We start from the raw sequence: 17,494 nt of genomic DNA, 5'->3' as shown, positions 1-17,494 counted from the left end.
AATATTGTAAAATTAAAGTTTAAAAAATAAACACTGCTATCAGGCAAGCCCAAGCCCAGAAAAACTGTTTCTACAAAACATTAATGTTTCTTAATTGGAATCTTGTATATCATAAGACTGCTAATTTAAGAAAAAAAAGAATTTAAAGTTAGAGTCAAAAGTAGAAAAGCTGATAGAGAATGAAATTCAGGTAGCTTAATTCCATGAAGGCAAAGTGACAGTGAAACTCAGTGGATAAGGCAGAGGTAGGGTGACTTAACATGTGAGAATACCAGTTAAGAGCACAAAAAGTTAGGAGTATGTTCAGGGGAAAATGCCTAATTAGGAATTAAAGCTGAATTGCTGACCTAGAGCTTTTCATCGTTTTTGTCACTCTGCTATGCTTTGGGTAAGTAAAGCAAGGAGGACAAATTTTATCCAGCTTATTTCTGCTGTTCAACTCTGACCCTTGTCTACTGAATGACTTTAAATATCTGTTACAGAAAAAAATGGTACCACTTTAATTTCCGGCTCCATCCCCATCTGGCCAGAGAGAGGATAAATTAATATTATCGTGTTTTGTCTTTAGGGCTTCTGCTACCCCCAAGGACCAGCCTGTAGGATAGTCTGTTTTGGCAGAGATCCTCAGCCGGCATCAGAAGAGCGGGATTCAGGACAAGGCCAGTTCACGTAACACAGCTCAGAGCCACACAACACAACTTGCTCTGAGGATGTTGGGCACTGTGCTTCATTAGGAAACAAAATATAAGCTTTCCACACCATTAGGAATGACTTTAGGAGTGAAAGCACATAAGACGATGCCTCACCTCATCAACAATGCACTGCAGAAGCTGGAGAGGCTGCAATGGGAAAGAAGAGAGGAAAAAGTATTAGCCTCTATGCAATATCTTTACAGTGGAGTGGAAAGAAAAAAATCATTAATGCAATAAAATATAGCAAGATTAATCAACAACAGCAAACTCTTATAAAAACATTGATGCTCAGGATGTTCTATTATTTCTAATGGTACCTAATCTAATACAGGCAGTTAAAGGTTTGCATTTTCTTCAAAATGCAATTTGCTAAGTTTAAAACAAGGCATTCAAGCATGCAAAGGAAGCAGCCATCAGGAAAAAGAAAAGTGAATTTTTTTCTGAACTCATAAAGCTTACCATTAAAGATCCCTGGTTTTTCTGAATCTGAAAAAAGGCAATATGTAATTAGCATGTCATAATCAAAATGACTCACTTGGACACATTATGATCACTGAGAGAAAATTATTGCATTGCTGGTGGCAATTTGTGGGCATGTGTTAACACAATTTACATAATGAAAATACACAAATGTTAATAGCTCGCTTCTCATTTATAGGCGAAAGTCAGCAGAATGTTAATTTCACACAACACTTTTTAGTACCCTCCAGGTTGTATTAGAATAGGGAGAAAAACCATAATCCATTTCAAAAGGCTGTTTACGATTCAGATATAAATAATGTTTTATATTGCTAGATTGTGAACACTGGGCTTAATGTTGCAATCATTGCTAATGTTATGAAGCTCACTCTTTTTAAATTAAAAACCGATTTATTTAAAATTGAAATTAAATCATTGTCAGAAATTAGAATTTTGGATTCCTGCCAGTGTCTGCTCACAATCCCCTATTTTGTGAAGAAAACTTTAATTATGTGGTTGAAGTATTCGCCTCTGACTCAAGAGTGGGTGAGGACTCCACCTTTTCCAAAGTTCCTCCAGCCTGTTTCCAGGGCAGCAATGCTTTCTGGGAAAATCAAATGCATGCAAGTTTTAACACTGCTTTTTAGGGGATGAGAGCTGAGTCAAAGAGGAATGCCTGTTCTGGAGGCAGGATGCTCACATAGCTAACACCAATAAACCACATCTCTTAGAAAGTCACTAAATTAATAAAACATCCACTTAGTAGTTAAAGTATTAAACACTTCAGTGTCCCTTCCCCTCTAATAACCCCCCTAAAAAAACTGCGTTGCAGTTACTACAAACTCAATGAAAATGGAGTCCCAGGTATTAAATTTCCTAAGGAGGAAAATTTCAGGGCTTATATATAATTACTGAGGGGTCAGTTGTTTGCTGGGATAGACTGTGCTTCAACAAGCTGGTAAAATATAGGTAAACTAGTTAATAGTTTCTTATATGCTTTTAATGATGCTTTTAAAAGTTCTTTCACATATACATTATCATTAGATTGCACAACCACCCTGAGTCTGGCAAGGATGGTCATCCCTAGTCTGTGATGAGAAAAACGGGGCCTCCCAGAGGTTGGGGCAGGCCCAAGGCCTCAGGATCTGGCTGTGGTTGTTCTGGGGCCTCTCCCATGCTCCCCTCTCTCCAGCATCATATCCGCCTACATCACAGCATTCCTTAAAAACAACTGGATTCATATGTGTTTATATTTGGCATGGTAAAGTTGATAAATTATCAGTTTGGGCACGTGGGTTCTTCTCAACTGGACTGTTTAGCTTCTCCAAGGCAGAAGCCATGTTTCTTCATTTCTTTTGCATCCCAATGGCTGATCAGCATACTCTCCCACCCAGTGCTTGAGTGTTTTAAAAAGTGCTTTCCCATGTGTTATCTTAACTGAACATGGTATCTATCCTCTCTTTCCTGCTCTTGGCTCCGCATCATGCCCTCCCCAGGCACAACTCCCTGAAACTTCCATCTGAGGTGGATTGGGTCTTAGTCTACTTTGGTAGTTCCTACTGAATACTGTCGTGAATTACTGCGCCTTCTTATTCCTCTAGTCAGTGAGTACTTCTGTATAAGGATCTGCAGGGAAACATTTACATTAAAAAGGAAGACAGCTCTTAACTACCACCTTGGAGTGGTTAGGATTTTAGTAAAAAGCCATAGCACCTTTAAAAAGTCATGAAAACCCCAGGCAAATTCTCCTATGAGATACCTTTGGTGCTTGCTTTTACAGTTGGTCCTTGAACAACACGGGTTTGAAATGTGCAGGCCCACTTACACGAGGCTAGTTTTCATTAGTAAATACTACAGTACTCGATGGTTCGTGGTTGGTTGAATCCATGGATGTGAACGAACCTCAGGTACTCAGACACGGGGGGCCAACTAAATTAAACCCAGATTAACCCCATCGTTGTTCAAGGGGCAACTGTATTTTTTTTTAAGTATACATAGATTACCCATGCCCCCAACATTCTTAGTGAGATATATCTACTTCAACAGGAGAGTTACTTGCAATGAACACAGAATTAGAAAACCATTTTTGACATCAAAGAGAATGCTTTTCCACAAATTTCCAACAGTTGGGGGGATTACAAATTCTCCAAGGAAAACATGTAGCCAACATTCTAAGTGATATGTTTCAAAATGAATTCAGGGATGGATTTTGAGATATGGTTTCCAGTAACATTCGTTGCGTGAACTAAATGAAATTTTCCTCACAGACTAAGACCTAGGAAAAAGTCTCTACCTTGCCCTATTCTTTGGGTTAAAAGCATGGTTTAAGACCACTTAAAATTGTACTCTTTTAACGTTTGCTCTTTACTACAAGAAAAGGAGAAATAGCAATATTAAAGTCTGTTTTATGATCTTATAACTATACTGTTTTGCCCAGGTTTTTAAAGAGAGACATTGTTACCAGGTTTTATTGGATGGTTTTGATAGCAATATATTATATGAAATCATCTTCATAAATTTTGTATTAAGGTAGCAGTGCCAGTACCTGAAATTGATTCAAAATGCTTAAGATACTCAATTATTTTTTAACACTGTTACACAATGCAGTGACATATCTTCTATTTCACAAGAATCTGATGATGCAACATCATTGTAATTGATTCATTTTCTCAATTAAATAAAGCTACTGTGCTTTTCTTTATATGAATGCCACATAGACCATATAGTTAGATGTATTATCTCCTTTCTCTGTCTCAGATATATGGCCTTAAATGCTATATTCTGTTCCTCTGTTAATTCCACCAGAAAATTTAATGCCGTGGTCATATTTTTCAAATTCTGAAGTGCCATGTACTCGACTGTATTTATATTAGGCGTATTTTTCACTGCTAAACTCTTTGTTGTTTACCTTTTTCAAGATCACATTACTGTACAGGCTCAGCAACCATAAAACAGACTCAAACAAAGTCAACCTCCAGTCACTGCCTCTGCGTTTGCACACAGTTCATGAAAAAGTGAAGCCCCTGGTTTTATAGCACATTAAAAGGGATACTAAGGGTTCTCAATATAAAATGTTAGCTTCGTGAATGCCTCTCTTTATTCTGGGTCTGCCTTCCAAGTGCTTAGCTCTGAGAGCAGAGTTCAGAGGGACACAATAACATTGTTAGGGCTGATGTACTGCCTGTACCTCCCAACATATGAGATGCTGTTTATAACTAACTTGTCCAAGTCACCTTCCTGCCTACACATTTTGCTCATACTGAGTTTTCTACGTCTAATACTTGGGGACAAAGAACAGAACGATAATTGCTCCAGTCATTTTGCTGATCAGTCTCTAGAACCAGCAGCATTTTGAAACACTAGTTAGATAAGCCTCTTCTCTCTTCTGGGCATAGCTTTTTTTTTTTTTTCCTGTTCATCAGCTGTTAGATCTAAGATTTTAAGCCACACTAACAGGGGATGCCTCATTCTAACATAAGACAGACCCTTATGTGTCTAAATGGGGAAGAATGACTTCACAATAGGCAGGCCTAAATACCAGTTGGGTCTTATATTTCCTTGAGAGGACCATACAGTTGGCGATTTAAAAAGCTCCTGTAACATGACCTGTGACTCTGGAAAATGAACCTGGAAAGGAAATTACTGATGTAAAAGTTTGCTTACGGGGCCTCAATTATTTAGTCAATGACTCTGGTGATAAAAAGCAACTTTGGAAGGCTCACATTATGTTTCTATCTCTGGAGAGGTACTTTTTACACACACGATGGTAGACAGACCTTGCTACCAGCCCTTTTACATTATATTCAGAAGCACAATCAGAAAACTAAAACAAATCCACCTATGGAACTTAGAGAAGATACCAGCTCAAGCTTTCATTTTCTCTTTTCCTCTCTGAAATTATGGCTTGCCCTGCAGCTCTTGTCGGAGAGATTTATGTGTGACCTGGGTCAGATCTTCCAATATCAGTTGACAAATTTTCTCTTTACATATTTACTGCTTTTCAAGCTTGTGTTATTTTCTCTTACATAGAGAAAAAAAAAAAAGAATACAAAATTAAATCATATGGCTGGAATTTTAAAAGAATACCGTTTTTATATGTTGTGCTTCTGGTATCACATTCTAGCTTTTGAAGCTGAACTCTATTCTCTTTTTAAATGTCAAATTTTAAGAACTGTAGTTATTTTGCAAGGACTCTTTTTTCAAATCCGATGCATTAAGCTAGAACTCTGGCTAAATATGAATATAAACAAGTATTATAGCAAACTGAGATTTTATATTCTAAATGAAGAATGATGACCCAATTTTTTTTTTTAATAGATGGAAGGGGCCTCTGAGATCTAGTTTAATCTACTCATTTTGCTGTTAGGGAAACTGAGGCTCAGAGGGGAAAAGTGGCCAAGGTCACCTGGCTTAGAATTGACTGCTAACTCATGAGGCAACTAGTATGGGAGGGGGAATGCATAAGCTTTGGAATCAGAAAGATTCCCGGAATCCCTGTCTGATTCTCATGGCTTCAGAAGCTCCCTCCTTTCACTAGGCTTAGGGCTCTTGTCTAGAAAAGATAAGTTAGAGGGGCCCAAACATCCATCCCACCCCTCGAGTCTCCCACTCAGGCACAGAATTTTTTCCCTACCTGAGGGAGAATTGACCCAGACATTCAGTCTGACTATACCTGGTGCTGTGCTGGGTGCTAAAACTTAGAGTCGCATCACCTCCAATCCATCAGAACTTGTTAAAAAAAGTGCCCAAATCTCAAAAAGCCCTCAGAGAGAAGAAAAAAAATCACTTTCACGTGACCAAAAACTGCATTGTTACTGTTGTTGCTGAGTTGCTGAGTCTTGTCTGACTCTTTGTGACGCCATGGACTGTAGTCCATCAGGCTCCTCTGTCCATAGGATTTTCCAGGCAAGAATACTGGAGTGGGTTGCCCATTTTCTTTTCCAGGGGATCTTCTTGACCTAGGGATCTGACCCACGTCTCCTGCATTGCAGGCAGATTCTTTACCTCCGAGCCACCAGGGAAATCCCTTACAAACTGAATACACAATGCTTAGTAACTTAAAATAAAAATGCCTAAACAAAGGACTGTTTTTTTGAGAAGGAACAGGACAAAATTTACCCTGGTTAACTATAAATGGGAATTTTGGCAAACTGATATTTTTAGATTAACTGAATGTATTATGAGATAAAATAAATGAATAAAATATATTATTTCTAACAATATAAAATGAACAAATATGGTTCACTTGTGCTCTGTCTCCCCTATTCATCAATCTCTGTCCTTTTTCAAGTTATCATGCCTGTGAATCTATCAGCAAAGCTTGTATAGGACAAAACAAAAAGTAAGTTATATCACTTATTTAAAACAAATAAATGACTTAAAAATGAGTGATAAGAGGATTTAGTAAGGGGTTACTCAATAAGGTATAAGAGGTCACTGTGATCTGCATGTTCTAAGATCCACTCACTCGCATGTTCTCCCTGCCTCACACCCCAAACTTGGGCCAGGGTGCTGCATTCCGGAGTGACCAGTTTTGAAAAGTTAAAAATAGATATCCCTGAATTTGACAAACAGTTGGGGCAGACAGAAAGGCTCTAAGGTGCCTAGAGGAGGGCACAGCTCAGATGAGACCAGGCAGAAAATCATCATAGCCATAAATTAGATCACTTGGCTCTTACTGCTTCCCGAGCATCAAGGACAATGCATTTCCACACAACACACAACAGCTGGAGCACCAAGGTGCAGTGTAGCTATTATTCATGTGCTGGGTCTGCCGGTCAGTGAGTAGGAAGAAAAGGACCTGATGGCCAGCCTGTACTCTTTCATCCCTTGTGTATTTAAAACTGACACAGCTCGTGTCCTTCCCTATCCAGGGGTACAGGAGCCAGAGTGAATCATTTCCTGGGCAAATAAATGAGAATTTCAATATTCAGACCTAAATTCTGTGAGAAAAGCAGGAGCTGAGAATCACAATTCAAGGTGACCAATGTGAGTTACAAAACTAACTTTTTCCCTCACAGTACAAGGTCTGGCTGAGGAGTCCATTAAGTACTTGCATTTCAAAGAAGATCTGAGATGTTTGCTGTATCAAACTTTTTTCTTTGCTACAAAAAAAGGTGTGGTCTTATTTCAAAATCTAGTTTAAGAATATCTGTTCTCTGTGTGTGGGAGAGGGGTAGGGGAAGGAAGAGGTGTTGCTTTTTCTGAGAAAGGCCTGTTGACCATTCTACTTTTTATGGTCAAATAAATCTGCTATAGCAAAAGCTATTTTAGCGTGCCAAAATATCTGAAAGGGTTTTTCTAGAGTTGCCATTTAGGTTGCATCTCTATTAGCATAAATCCTCCACATGCCATGGAATCCAGAACGATGTTAGAGGTCACCTGGTCCAATTCCTTGTTTCATGTAGAAATTAGCTTTATAATATTCCTGACAGCCACTCTGTCTCTGCTTGAAGACTTTCAGTGCCAGGATTCCAATGATTCTATCTTGGGTAGCTTGAATTGTTAGGAAATTTGTTCTTATTCTGAGTCCAAATATGTCTTCCTATAAGATACGATAATGGTCTGGAGCTGCAGTGATTAAGTCTAAAGACAGCTCTTCACATATTTCAAAACAGCTGTCATGTCTTAACAATGTTTTCTTTCCTCAACAAACATCCTATTTTCTTCCTAGGATCATTTGCTACGTTTGGCTGCCCTCTATCCTTCTCTCTTCCATTAGTAATGGCATGCTAACAAACAGCCCCTTGCCCCCAAGTAACCCATGAGCTTCATGGGAAGATGACTTCAACCCCAGCTTTAGAGGTGGGGCATGTAGCTCAGTCTAAATTAGTTGGCATTGCCTATATGCCCCAGGTGCAGGGAGTTAAACTGGTCCAACCAAACTGAAACCTACTGCCTCTGGCTGCTTGAGGGGAAAAAGAGATCTGCTCTTCCCTTCTAAACTGAGAAGCAGGTCACCTCAGGAGCTCTACAGCCATTCTGTGAAGGGAGAAGCCTACTAAGATCAGAGCCCAAAGTGAACTACTGGACAAGGTTCTACCTAAAACCAGCAATATTTAGCTTTTTGGTCATGTATTTCAATAAATTTCCCCTGTGATGGAGGCAACTTTGAGTTGGGTTTTCTGTGACCTGAACCAGAAACTTCTGGAAGAATCACCCAGGCATGATTTCACATTCTCCTTCAAAGCTACCTTTCTCTGAATGTGGTGCCATATAGGTACATTCCTCATAAAGTGCAATGCCTATGCCTGAACACATACCTTGTACTGGCTTAGATCACCTTATTCTGGACACTGTACTTGGTAGAATCTCATAGAGGCTACAAGGGTATTCACATTTTTGATAGCCATATCACATAGTCAGCTCAATGGAGAGAAACAGAGAAATGTGTAAGTTTTAGGCTGAAAAAAATTACTTCTTTCTTGTACTCTTCTACTTCTTATCTGTTTCATATTGACAGAGTATTTGAGAGTCAAAATGAGCAGATGATTAAACCAATTATAGCATCTAGACAAGTCTGATGAAGTTTCTACCTGTGGTCTTTCCCTTGTAACTGAAAATGCATCAGTCTTTCCTTTGGCTGAAGGAGACTCATAGACTTGGTGTCTGAAAGCACCCGAAAGGTTCTCTAATCTGACCCAGCTTCCACCCCATCTGACTCTTGAATCCCTCCATCATTACACCCCTGCTGACCGGGTTTCTGTTTGAATACGTACAGTAATGGGGAGCCCGCACGTTTTCTGACTGCCCATCCTACCTACTGTTCCAGTTCTATCCTCCTAACATTGCAAATCCAACATCATTTTTTAGAGAATCCTCAAATATCTGAAGACAACTATAGAATCTCCTTGGAAGGCTTTATTCTTCAGGTATTGATGCTGGCAGGGTAGAGTGGAAGTATGGACAATGGAAGGGGATGAAATTATTAATTTAAAGCCTAAGTATGTGAATTGATTCTTAGTTTCTTCTGATTCTAAAACATGCTATGCCAACATGTAAAAAAGTAAAATTAGACTAAATTATCAATTCATCAATTCATATATGTTTATGAAGATCTTACTCTATGCCAGTCACTTTATGAGACTCTAGGACCCAGATGATGGATAAGATGCATACTTGCTGGTGCATAAAAACAAAGTGACTTTTTAAGTTCCCTGAAATTCAGTGGCAGAGATGAGACTTAAGCACAGGGCGTGCACTCACCTTTATATGTCACTGAATATTTGTATGAAATATAGTTTGATGGATTAAGGATGCTGTAAATTTCTAAGACAGCTTCCCCATGAGGCCCACAACAAGTCATGTTTTCAGGCATTGCAAGGAAGGTTTTCTTTGTGAGCTAAGACTCCACATATTGCTCCTTAAACAACAACAAAAAAACCAAACAAACATGATATATCTGACAACATGGTTTGGCCTGCTGAGATTCTGAGATAAGCTGTGATTGCAGCCAATACATAGTTCTTTCAGGATTAGGAAAGAAAAAAAAATCTTAAAATACAGTCACACGTAACCATGTTAATTAACGAATGTCTTATTGGCTTGACTGTAAATTCAAAATAGATATAAAGAGAATAAGTCATAGATTTAGAATGAACTAAAGAAAGCTTGACTTTGTTTCAGAGTTTTGGTTCACACCTCTCATATTTTGATATAGGCAAAATAAAGTTTCAATAAATTCTAAGAGAGGATTTAGGAGATGGGGATGAGAAAGGTGGCTGAAGGTGTGGAAAAGAAGAGGGAACTGCTCATACAAGATGAAAGCAGGGACTTCCTTGGTGGTCCAGTGGTTAAGGTAAGACTCTGCGTTTCTAATGCAGGGGACATGGGTTCAATCCCTGGCCGGGGAACTAAGGTCCCGCATGCCATGTAGTGTGGTTAAAAAAAAAAAAAAAAATGAAAGGAGACCACAGATGTATCTAGCCCTGCATTTTTCAGTCCTTGTTTACCAAATAACTCTTGGTTCATTTCAATGTATTTGTGTGTGCATGCACATATGTGTCAGGGAGTAGATGTCCACCTGCACTATGTCCTGTCTTCCCATGATTTTGCAAGTCACTGACCTAGGCCACCTCCATCATTTTCCAGATGAGGAAACTGAGGTCTGAAAAAAAAAAAGGTCAAACGACTGATAGGAACAGCCAGGACCAGAACTCAGGTTAGCTCTGTATGAGCCACTGGGCAGAAACCATCTACTGACAATGATTTAATTTGTTATTTACTGGGTATGTCACTTGCTGGGCCCCGGTCACCTCTGCTCTGAGTCACTGAACGTTTCCAGTTGCCTGGCTACCAAGGAGGTATCGGGCTGTCCAAAGAGCAGGGGCTATAGGGAGACCTTTGGCTGGGAACATTCTTTTGTTTACTGTGTTTTACCAAACTAGTCAAGGTCTCCTAATGCCCAGAATGATGCTCTCTGAAACTGGTTTCTAAACAGGAAATAAAACAAGCTCCATTACCATCTTTGGTCTTTCTCTCCTTATCTGAGCTTCCTTCCTCATAAGACTGTTACATTCCCCAGCCTTCCTTACCTTCTCTCCATGGTGGTCACTACCTATAGACCCTGACAGTGTATAACATAAGAGTCCACACTTGGTTCTAATCGGTTGCCTTAGGTTCCCTCGATACCTCGGCTCTGTGCATAAACAGACAACTGCCTCCTTTCTTAGCTTCTAGCAGTCACTGGGACCCTTCTTTCCACCTGGTGTGTCCTGGGCAATCTCCATGCTTAAATTGAATCAGCTCTTTGCTCCTTTTAGGCAACTCATTGATTTTTCAATGAACTTAGCTTGTCTGTTTCATTGACAGTAAAGAGGGTTGGGTTCTGAGCATCATTAACATTTTAGTTGAGGAAGAATTCCCAAGCCCCCAGGCATTAATCCAGAACTGTTAAACATCTGAAAAGTAATCTGTACTCAAATAAAGCTTGGCCAGGTCTGCCCCTTTTTAACGTGGATACCAATGAGCCCCTAGCCCCAAATCTACCTAAGTTTTCTATACTGAATGTTGTTAAATAAAACACTGGAGTACAATAAAAGTTGATGTCTTTGCCTGTTGTTGCTGCTGCTACTACTGCTGTTGAGGACTGCTTTCCCTCCAGGGATCCAACATCCATCAGCTATTACCTAGCAGGTATGGAGAATCCTAGGACAGTAATTTCCATCTCTGAAGACACGCCAGTTGGAGGCAGTACCTGAGTGGATGGGCATGTAAAATAAGAATAGCCATTTGGGCTCAACACCCCTGGGTGCCTTTTCTCACTTTCTCCCTGCACCCCAGCCCTCCAGAGTGGGGGAGAGTCTGATTCTGTTGTCAAATATCTGGTAATCATCAGTGAGTCATTTAGCAGCTATGGACCCCCATGTCCTCCTCTATAAAGTAAACGAGTTGGACTAGACCATTGTAAGATCGCCTCACATCCTGCAATCTAGGCTACCATTAAGTAGCACCAATGAAACCAAAGGGGGAAAAATGAACGGCCTTCCAGACCATAAGTCTCAGAGGGAAAGAAGGCAGTGACGTCACTTGTAAAAGCCAGACTGGGCACCAAATTCTCTACTTCAAGCTTCAATTCTATTTCTGGGCTAACCTGCTTATTTAAAAATTGTAGAAGAATAATGGTCCCCAGTTATTGAGTTAAAAATTACTATATTCTGCACATAATTCTATATATTAATGACTGATTGTTAATGATAGATTATAACTGAAAAAAGAAAGACTGTAAAGGAAGGCTCTTATGGGATCAGAAAAGTAATTCATTTTAGTCCTACCTGGAGTGAGACATGGTCATATATTTTCAGAGCTACATGGGTAAATCCCTAAAGTACTTTCTGAAAATATAAATAACACTAATATTACCTTGCTCTTGTTTACCAACTTACATTTTTCAAAGGGCTCTCTTAGGTATTAGGTCATTTGATCATGACAACACCCCCAATTCCCCAGCAGTCTAGCCAAGTCAAATTCATAAAGGGTGGCAGAGAACCCCTCAGAGGCATGTGCCAGCTGACTTTAGGCTAAGTGCTCAGTCATGTCTGACTCTGTGACTGCAAGGACTGTAGCTCGCCAGGCTTCTCTGTCTATGGGATTTCCCAGGCAAGAATACTGGAGTAGGTTGCCATGCCCTCTTCCAGGGGATCTTCCTGACCCAGGGACTGAACCTGCATCTCTTGTGCCTGCATTGGCAGGCAGATTCTTTACCACTAGCACCATCTGGGAAGTCCGGACCTTAGGGGTAAAAATCTTAAAATGCAATGATTTCCAGATTTCCCTGGAGTCCCGTGGTTAAGAACCCGCCTGCTAATGCCGGGGACATGGGTTCAATCCCTCATCCAGGAAGATTTCACATGCCTCAGAGAAACGAAAGCCCGTGTGCCATAACTACTGAGCCCACGCTCCAGAGCCCTTGAGCCATAACTACCGAACCTGCATGCTGCAACTACTGAAGCCTATGCTCTCTAATAAGAGAAGCCACTGCAATAAGAAGCCCATGTACCACGACAAAGAGTAGCCCCTACTCCCTGCAACTAGAGGAAGCCCCTCACCCAGCAATGAAGACCCAGCACAACCAAAAAATTTAAAATAAATCAATAAAAATTTTAAAAATGTAGTGATTTCTGACCTCAGATTGGTTCTCAGTCATCCCAAAGGGAGTCATGAAATTCTCAAGCCCAATTTCATGATCTGGGCTCTGCTACATGTGCTGGCTCCATCCTGACACAGTACCTCTCTCCTCTATCATTCTTCCCTCCCCTTCTTACTTTCCCTCCTTGTGTTGCTTTAAAAGTCATCTAAGGAAATTCCCAAACTATGAGGGAGATAAAAGTAACAGCAGCAGTAGTAACTTACTGAGTTGAAGTACTGTGAGGAAACCAAGTACAACATGCTGCTTCAGATCTTTATCTTAAAGATAGAGAATATGACTCTTTTGACTAGAATGCCTGGAGTTCTTTTCCATCCTTCTAGCCTTAGAGCCTCAGCTCAAGCATCATCTACCCTGTGAAACCATGGCTTCCTCAAGTGAGCTGACCTCTGACTCGTTAGGCCAGAGCATACCGTCTCCTGTAGGGTTCCTTTTATATCAACTGCCATTTATGTATGTTTTTCTGCCCACTGCATTAGACACTTTGATAGCAGGGACAACATATTTCATTTCTGTACTCCCAGTGCTTAGCACAGTGCCTGGACAGAGTAGATGCTCAGTGACAAATATGTGTTCAATTAAACTGAAATATATGTCATAAAACAGTTTAGAAGGTGCTATAGAAACAACCAACATTGGGTTAGTGCTTTAAAAAAAACAAAGACGGAAATCACTAACCTAGCTGCTGCTAAGTCACTTCAGTCGTGTCCGACTCTGTGCGACTCCATAGACGGCAGCCCACCAGGCTCCCCCGTCCCTGGGATTCTCCAGGCAAGAACACTGGAGTGGGTTGCCATTTCCTTCTCCAATGCATGAAAGTGAAAAGTGAAAGTGAAGTCGCTCAGTCGTGTCCGACCCTTAGCGACCCCATGGACTGCAGCCTACCAGGCTCCTCTGTCCATAGGATTTTCCAGGCAAGAGTACTGGAGTGGGTTGCCATTTCCTTCTCGGAACCTAGCTGAGGTATTAACAAGTAATTTATCTTGAAAGTTTCACATTTCTAAGCTACCCACATTTGGGGGATGATTTCTCTTCCATTTCTGCTCTATCTTAAAGATAATACTGGGAACCCACCTCCCGTCTTCAACATAGGCTAAGCAAATAAAATTATGAAACATCTTTATAAGTATGAAATAGGCATTGGGAGAAAAATTTGACAGAGGCAATTTAAAAATTCCTGGGAAGAAGCAAATGTGTTATCAGCAAACATCTTCATATCACTTAAATTTCACCTCTGCATTTTATGGAACATAAAATTTGATTTTATGGCTTCAAATGTCAGTATATTTTAAATGTCTGTATCCTAAATAGTGAGGGTAAAAATAAACAATGAATTAAAACATGTAAGCTAGAAATCTGTTTGAAAAAATAAAACTGCACACATATCACTCTTTGGACTCTTGCCAATTAAAAGTCATAATTTGAAGTTGGGGTAATTACCCACTGCTACTTTTCTCTTTGACTAGAGATCTCACAGAAAAAACTGGATACTTACAATTTACTAAAATCCTTTACGTTCAAGTTCAAAAAGTTCATGCAACAAAGGATAGATTCTGAACACCTCGTTTCAAAAAAGGCAAGCTTTTTAGGTTTAATTTTGCAGTACTAGGTTGGTCTAGATGTAATCAGTATGTTAATACATATATAAGATAGTGATAGCTATAGTGTGAATATAACAATAAATATAAAACAACATTAAATTATCAAAGTTAGGATCAGTAGTAATATACCCAAAGAAATTTAAAACATGAATAAAATTAGGTGTAAAAACTCTTGTATTTTGACATTAACTTTTGAAAAACATTTACTATTTTAAAATAGCTTTATAAGAACATATACTTTTTACTTTATTATGAGAAAAACACTCTATTCAGAACCCAATTTATTACTACAAAATAAACATATGTTTAAAAGACAGTCTGTCAATTGAAAAAAAAAACTTACACATATTAAAATAGCAGGTTTCCAAGCCAAGTTAAACAAAATATTTTCTACTTGACAAGCTGCTTACATTTAAATGAAAACAGGGCAACTGTGGTCAATAATATGGATTGCGTATAATAAAAAGGACCTTAGATCATATTAATACAAGGATCAGAAAGCAGTAACTTCCATTAAAACCACCCAATTACTTAGCCAACTTTCAGATACAGCAAATAAATTAATCTGTTTTAAGTGAAAGTGCTCAGATAAGTAGCTTTTTGACCTATGAGTAAGTCTCACTAGCAGCAGTCACAGCAGAGCCAGAACCTGCTGAAGCAAGGCAGAGTCCCCCAATCAAACAAATGGTATTAGTAATCAAAAAGCATTTGCAAAACATATTTCCTTGGTTAGCAGCAGGGGGTTCTGAGCACATGCCACCTACAGCTCCCTTCATACTGTGATATACAGTGTACAAGGGGTGAACACATCTTCCTCTAACCCATGAACAAGTCAGGTATTTTTGCTTTTTAAGAACAGGATATTTTCATTTTTGTACTATCTTGTGAAAAAGGCCAGTCATTATACTATTAAGAATACATATCTTTCACTTAAAATCCTCTTATCCACTTATGTTTAACTTGTATTGGGATTTAAGAATGCCTCTTTATTGAGACAAGTAATACGTCATCATTTTGTTCAGCTAACAGGCCTGACAGTCCCTGTCTCCCTGAGTTAAGAACAGTAGATCTCTATTTTGTACATTGGTGGCAAAACGTGGCAGAATAAATGAGAATCGCCACTTGGTAGTAAAGATTTTTAATCCCAAAGATGCAGACATTCCTTCTACCTTGGCCTTAATTATTCTATTTGGCCAGATGATGGTATTTTTTTTCAATAAAAGTGATCTCTACATATTGCAATATTTTATTTGAATGCCATTCTTATGTATTTTAACAAATAACATCACCATGTACTATATCTCATGTTTTTGATCCTTTTTACTACTTATCATCTTCTTTATTTGAAACAGATTTTTAACAGATAATCTTGATCGTTACAACAATATCTTGCTTGAATTTTATTCAAATAATTCTTAAAAACAGCTTAAAAAGCCGTTTGGAATAACATCAAGCTTGCCATCAATCAAACGAAAAAATTCCGCTGGCGGTTGTATAAACATCAGATCAAGTCTGATGTCTTCAAGGATTTCAGAGTGAACCATAAAAAACTCCATTAACTTCTGACAAAGAATGCAAATTAATCACAACATGGGGTGAAATGAAATTAAAGGCTCTTTTCTAATCAATGACAAGGCAGGATGAAATATTTGTTACTCTCTCTGCACTCAGGCTGCCTAGGATGTTTGCACTTCCCTTGAAAAGCCCCAAATGTAAGGTGTGAGTACAGATTCACCCACAGTCGATGTTCAGCCCTCCCCGCCACCCCCAGAGGTATCTGCTTACAAGTCGTAGAGATTCACAAAACACACTAATCATCTGAATCTCAGGTGCATCCAATTTGTTATTCACACTCTCCCATGCCAGTGAAAAGCCTGGCGCAGACAGATGCACCAGGAACCCTAAATGACAGTTTTGGCCTCCGGAAGTACGATCACTACAGCAAAATCTAGTACAGCCTCCAGGTGAAATGTCTGGAGCTCCATATGGAGCAGGGAAAATTAACAACAAGATGAAAATCACTGCAGCAGCAGGGAGTCGGAATTTTTGAAAAAAAAAAATGAAATTTAAAGATGAAGAAAGAGAAGCAATAAATTAATGGGGTGTGAAAACATTCAAAGCTTTACAATACCAGGGGCACTATTTGCTCAGATTTTTTTTCCTTTTTTTAACTTCAGGTCATTTTGATGTAATTTATTAACCAAGATCAGGAAATGTAGCCAAAAGAAGAAGAACATTTTTATACATGCAAAAGTACCTTAAATACATGTGTATCCATATTATCTTCACTTTCCTGTGGCACCTTGATTACCAAATTTTCAAATGTCAGAGCCGACATAACCCTTGAGAAGTCTCCTTAATGGATTTACTATTGCCCTAATGCAGGGCACTGTTGTAAAGTTTGAATGAAGGACAATTTTTAGCAGGCAATCTCTTTTGTTTCTCCTAAATTACGGTGTCATTAAACCAACCATTGCCCACCATCATGTTTTTTAAGTCAACTGGATTTGGATGTACATGATTAACTACACACAGCTCCCACCCGTGTCTGGACATGCACATTGTTCCCAAAGAGTATTACAGCTAAACTGTTCAAGAAATTGAGATACTATCTCTTTACCAGATACTTAAAAACATGATTTTTCATTATGCTATTGCAGAATATGCTTCACAGGCACCCAGAGTTTAATGGCACTGGGGTCAGTGAGAGCTCCAAGGCCTCCAGATCCCCCGTCACTCTGCTAAACACATGGTGAGAAAATCAAGGGGGCTCCAGGGGAATGGTTTTGTCATCATCTTCCATGGGACAACCCTTCTCATCTATGCAGAAGGCCTGCCAAGGGCAGAGAAGGTGAGCGAGGAGAAGGGCTTGGTGGGGCTGAGAGGGAAGAAGGGCAGTGGTTTGAACAGTCAACCAGAGTTCACAGGGCCAGTCATTTAGTTTAGTCACCTGCAAGTCTTAGCTTTCCCTGTACTGATTCATCCCCGAGGCAAGGCGCCTTGGAGCCTTGGAGACTCAGTCTGCTCACCTGGAGGCTGGAAATAATAGTTCCTGCAGGTGGGATGCATAGCCTGAGTTATATAACAGCGAAGTGCTC

The 17,494-nt window shown here is 39.5% G+C and overlaps 1 protein-coding gene across 12 annotated transcripts in view; it reads right to left on the bottom strand.

The window, feature by feature from the left end:
* Positions 1-17,494, bottom strand: part of MAP2K5 (mitogen-activated protein kinase kinase 5) — a 262,303-nt gene that overhangs the window by 60,551 nt on the left and 184,258 nt on the right. For 5 of the 12 annotated variants that reach the window (XM_081511849.1, XM_081511848.1, XM_081511853.1 and 2 more), the window contains 2 exons: positions 1,152-1,178; positions 807-839 (listed from right to left, as the gene is read on the bottom strand). The exons of 2 other annotated variants lie outside the window; for them this stretch is intronic. In XM_081511849.1, the coding sequence (XP_081367975.1) occupies positions 807-839; positions 1,152-1,178 (60 nt within the window). Of the gene's footprint in view, positions 1-806; positions 877-1,151; positions 1,179-17,494 lie in introns of all 12 variants that reach the window. 5 more of the 12 variants (XM_081511850.1, XM_081511851.1, XM_081511854.1 and 2 more) reach the window with 2 other exon arrangements.

Source organism: Giraffa tippelskirchi, chromosome 7 (genome assembly GCF_054371585.1).
Source record: "Giraffa tippelskirchi isolate mGirTip1 chromosome 7, T2T-mGirTip1v1.2.pri, whole genome shotgun sequence".
In the NCBI taxonomy this organism is placed as follows: domain Eukaryota; kingdom Metazoa; phylum Chordata; class Mammalia; order Artiodactyla; family Giraffidae; genus Giraffa; species Giraffa tippelskirchi.
Note: the sequence above shows the minus strand (reverse complement) of the source record. Positions and strands in the feature narration are given on the sequence as shown.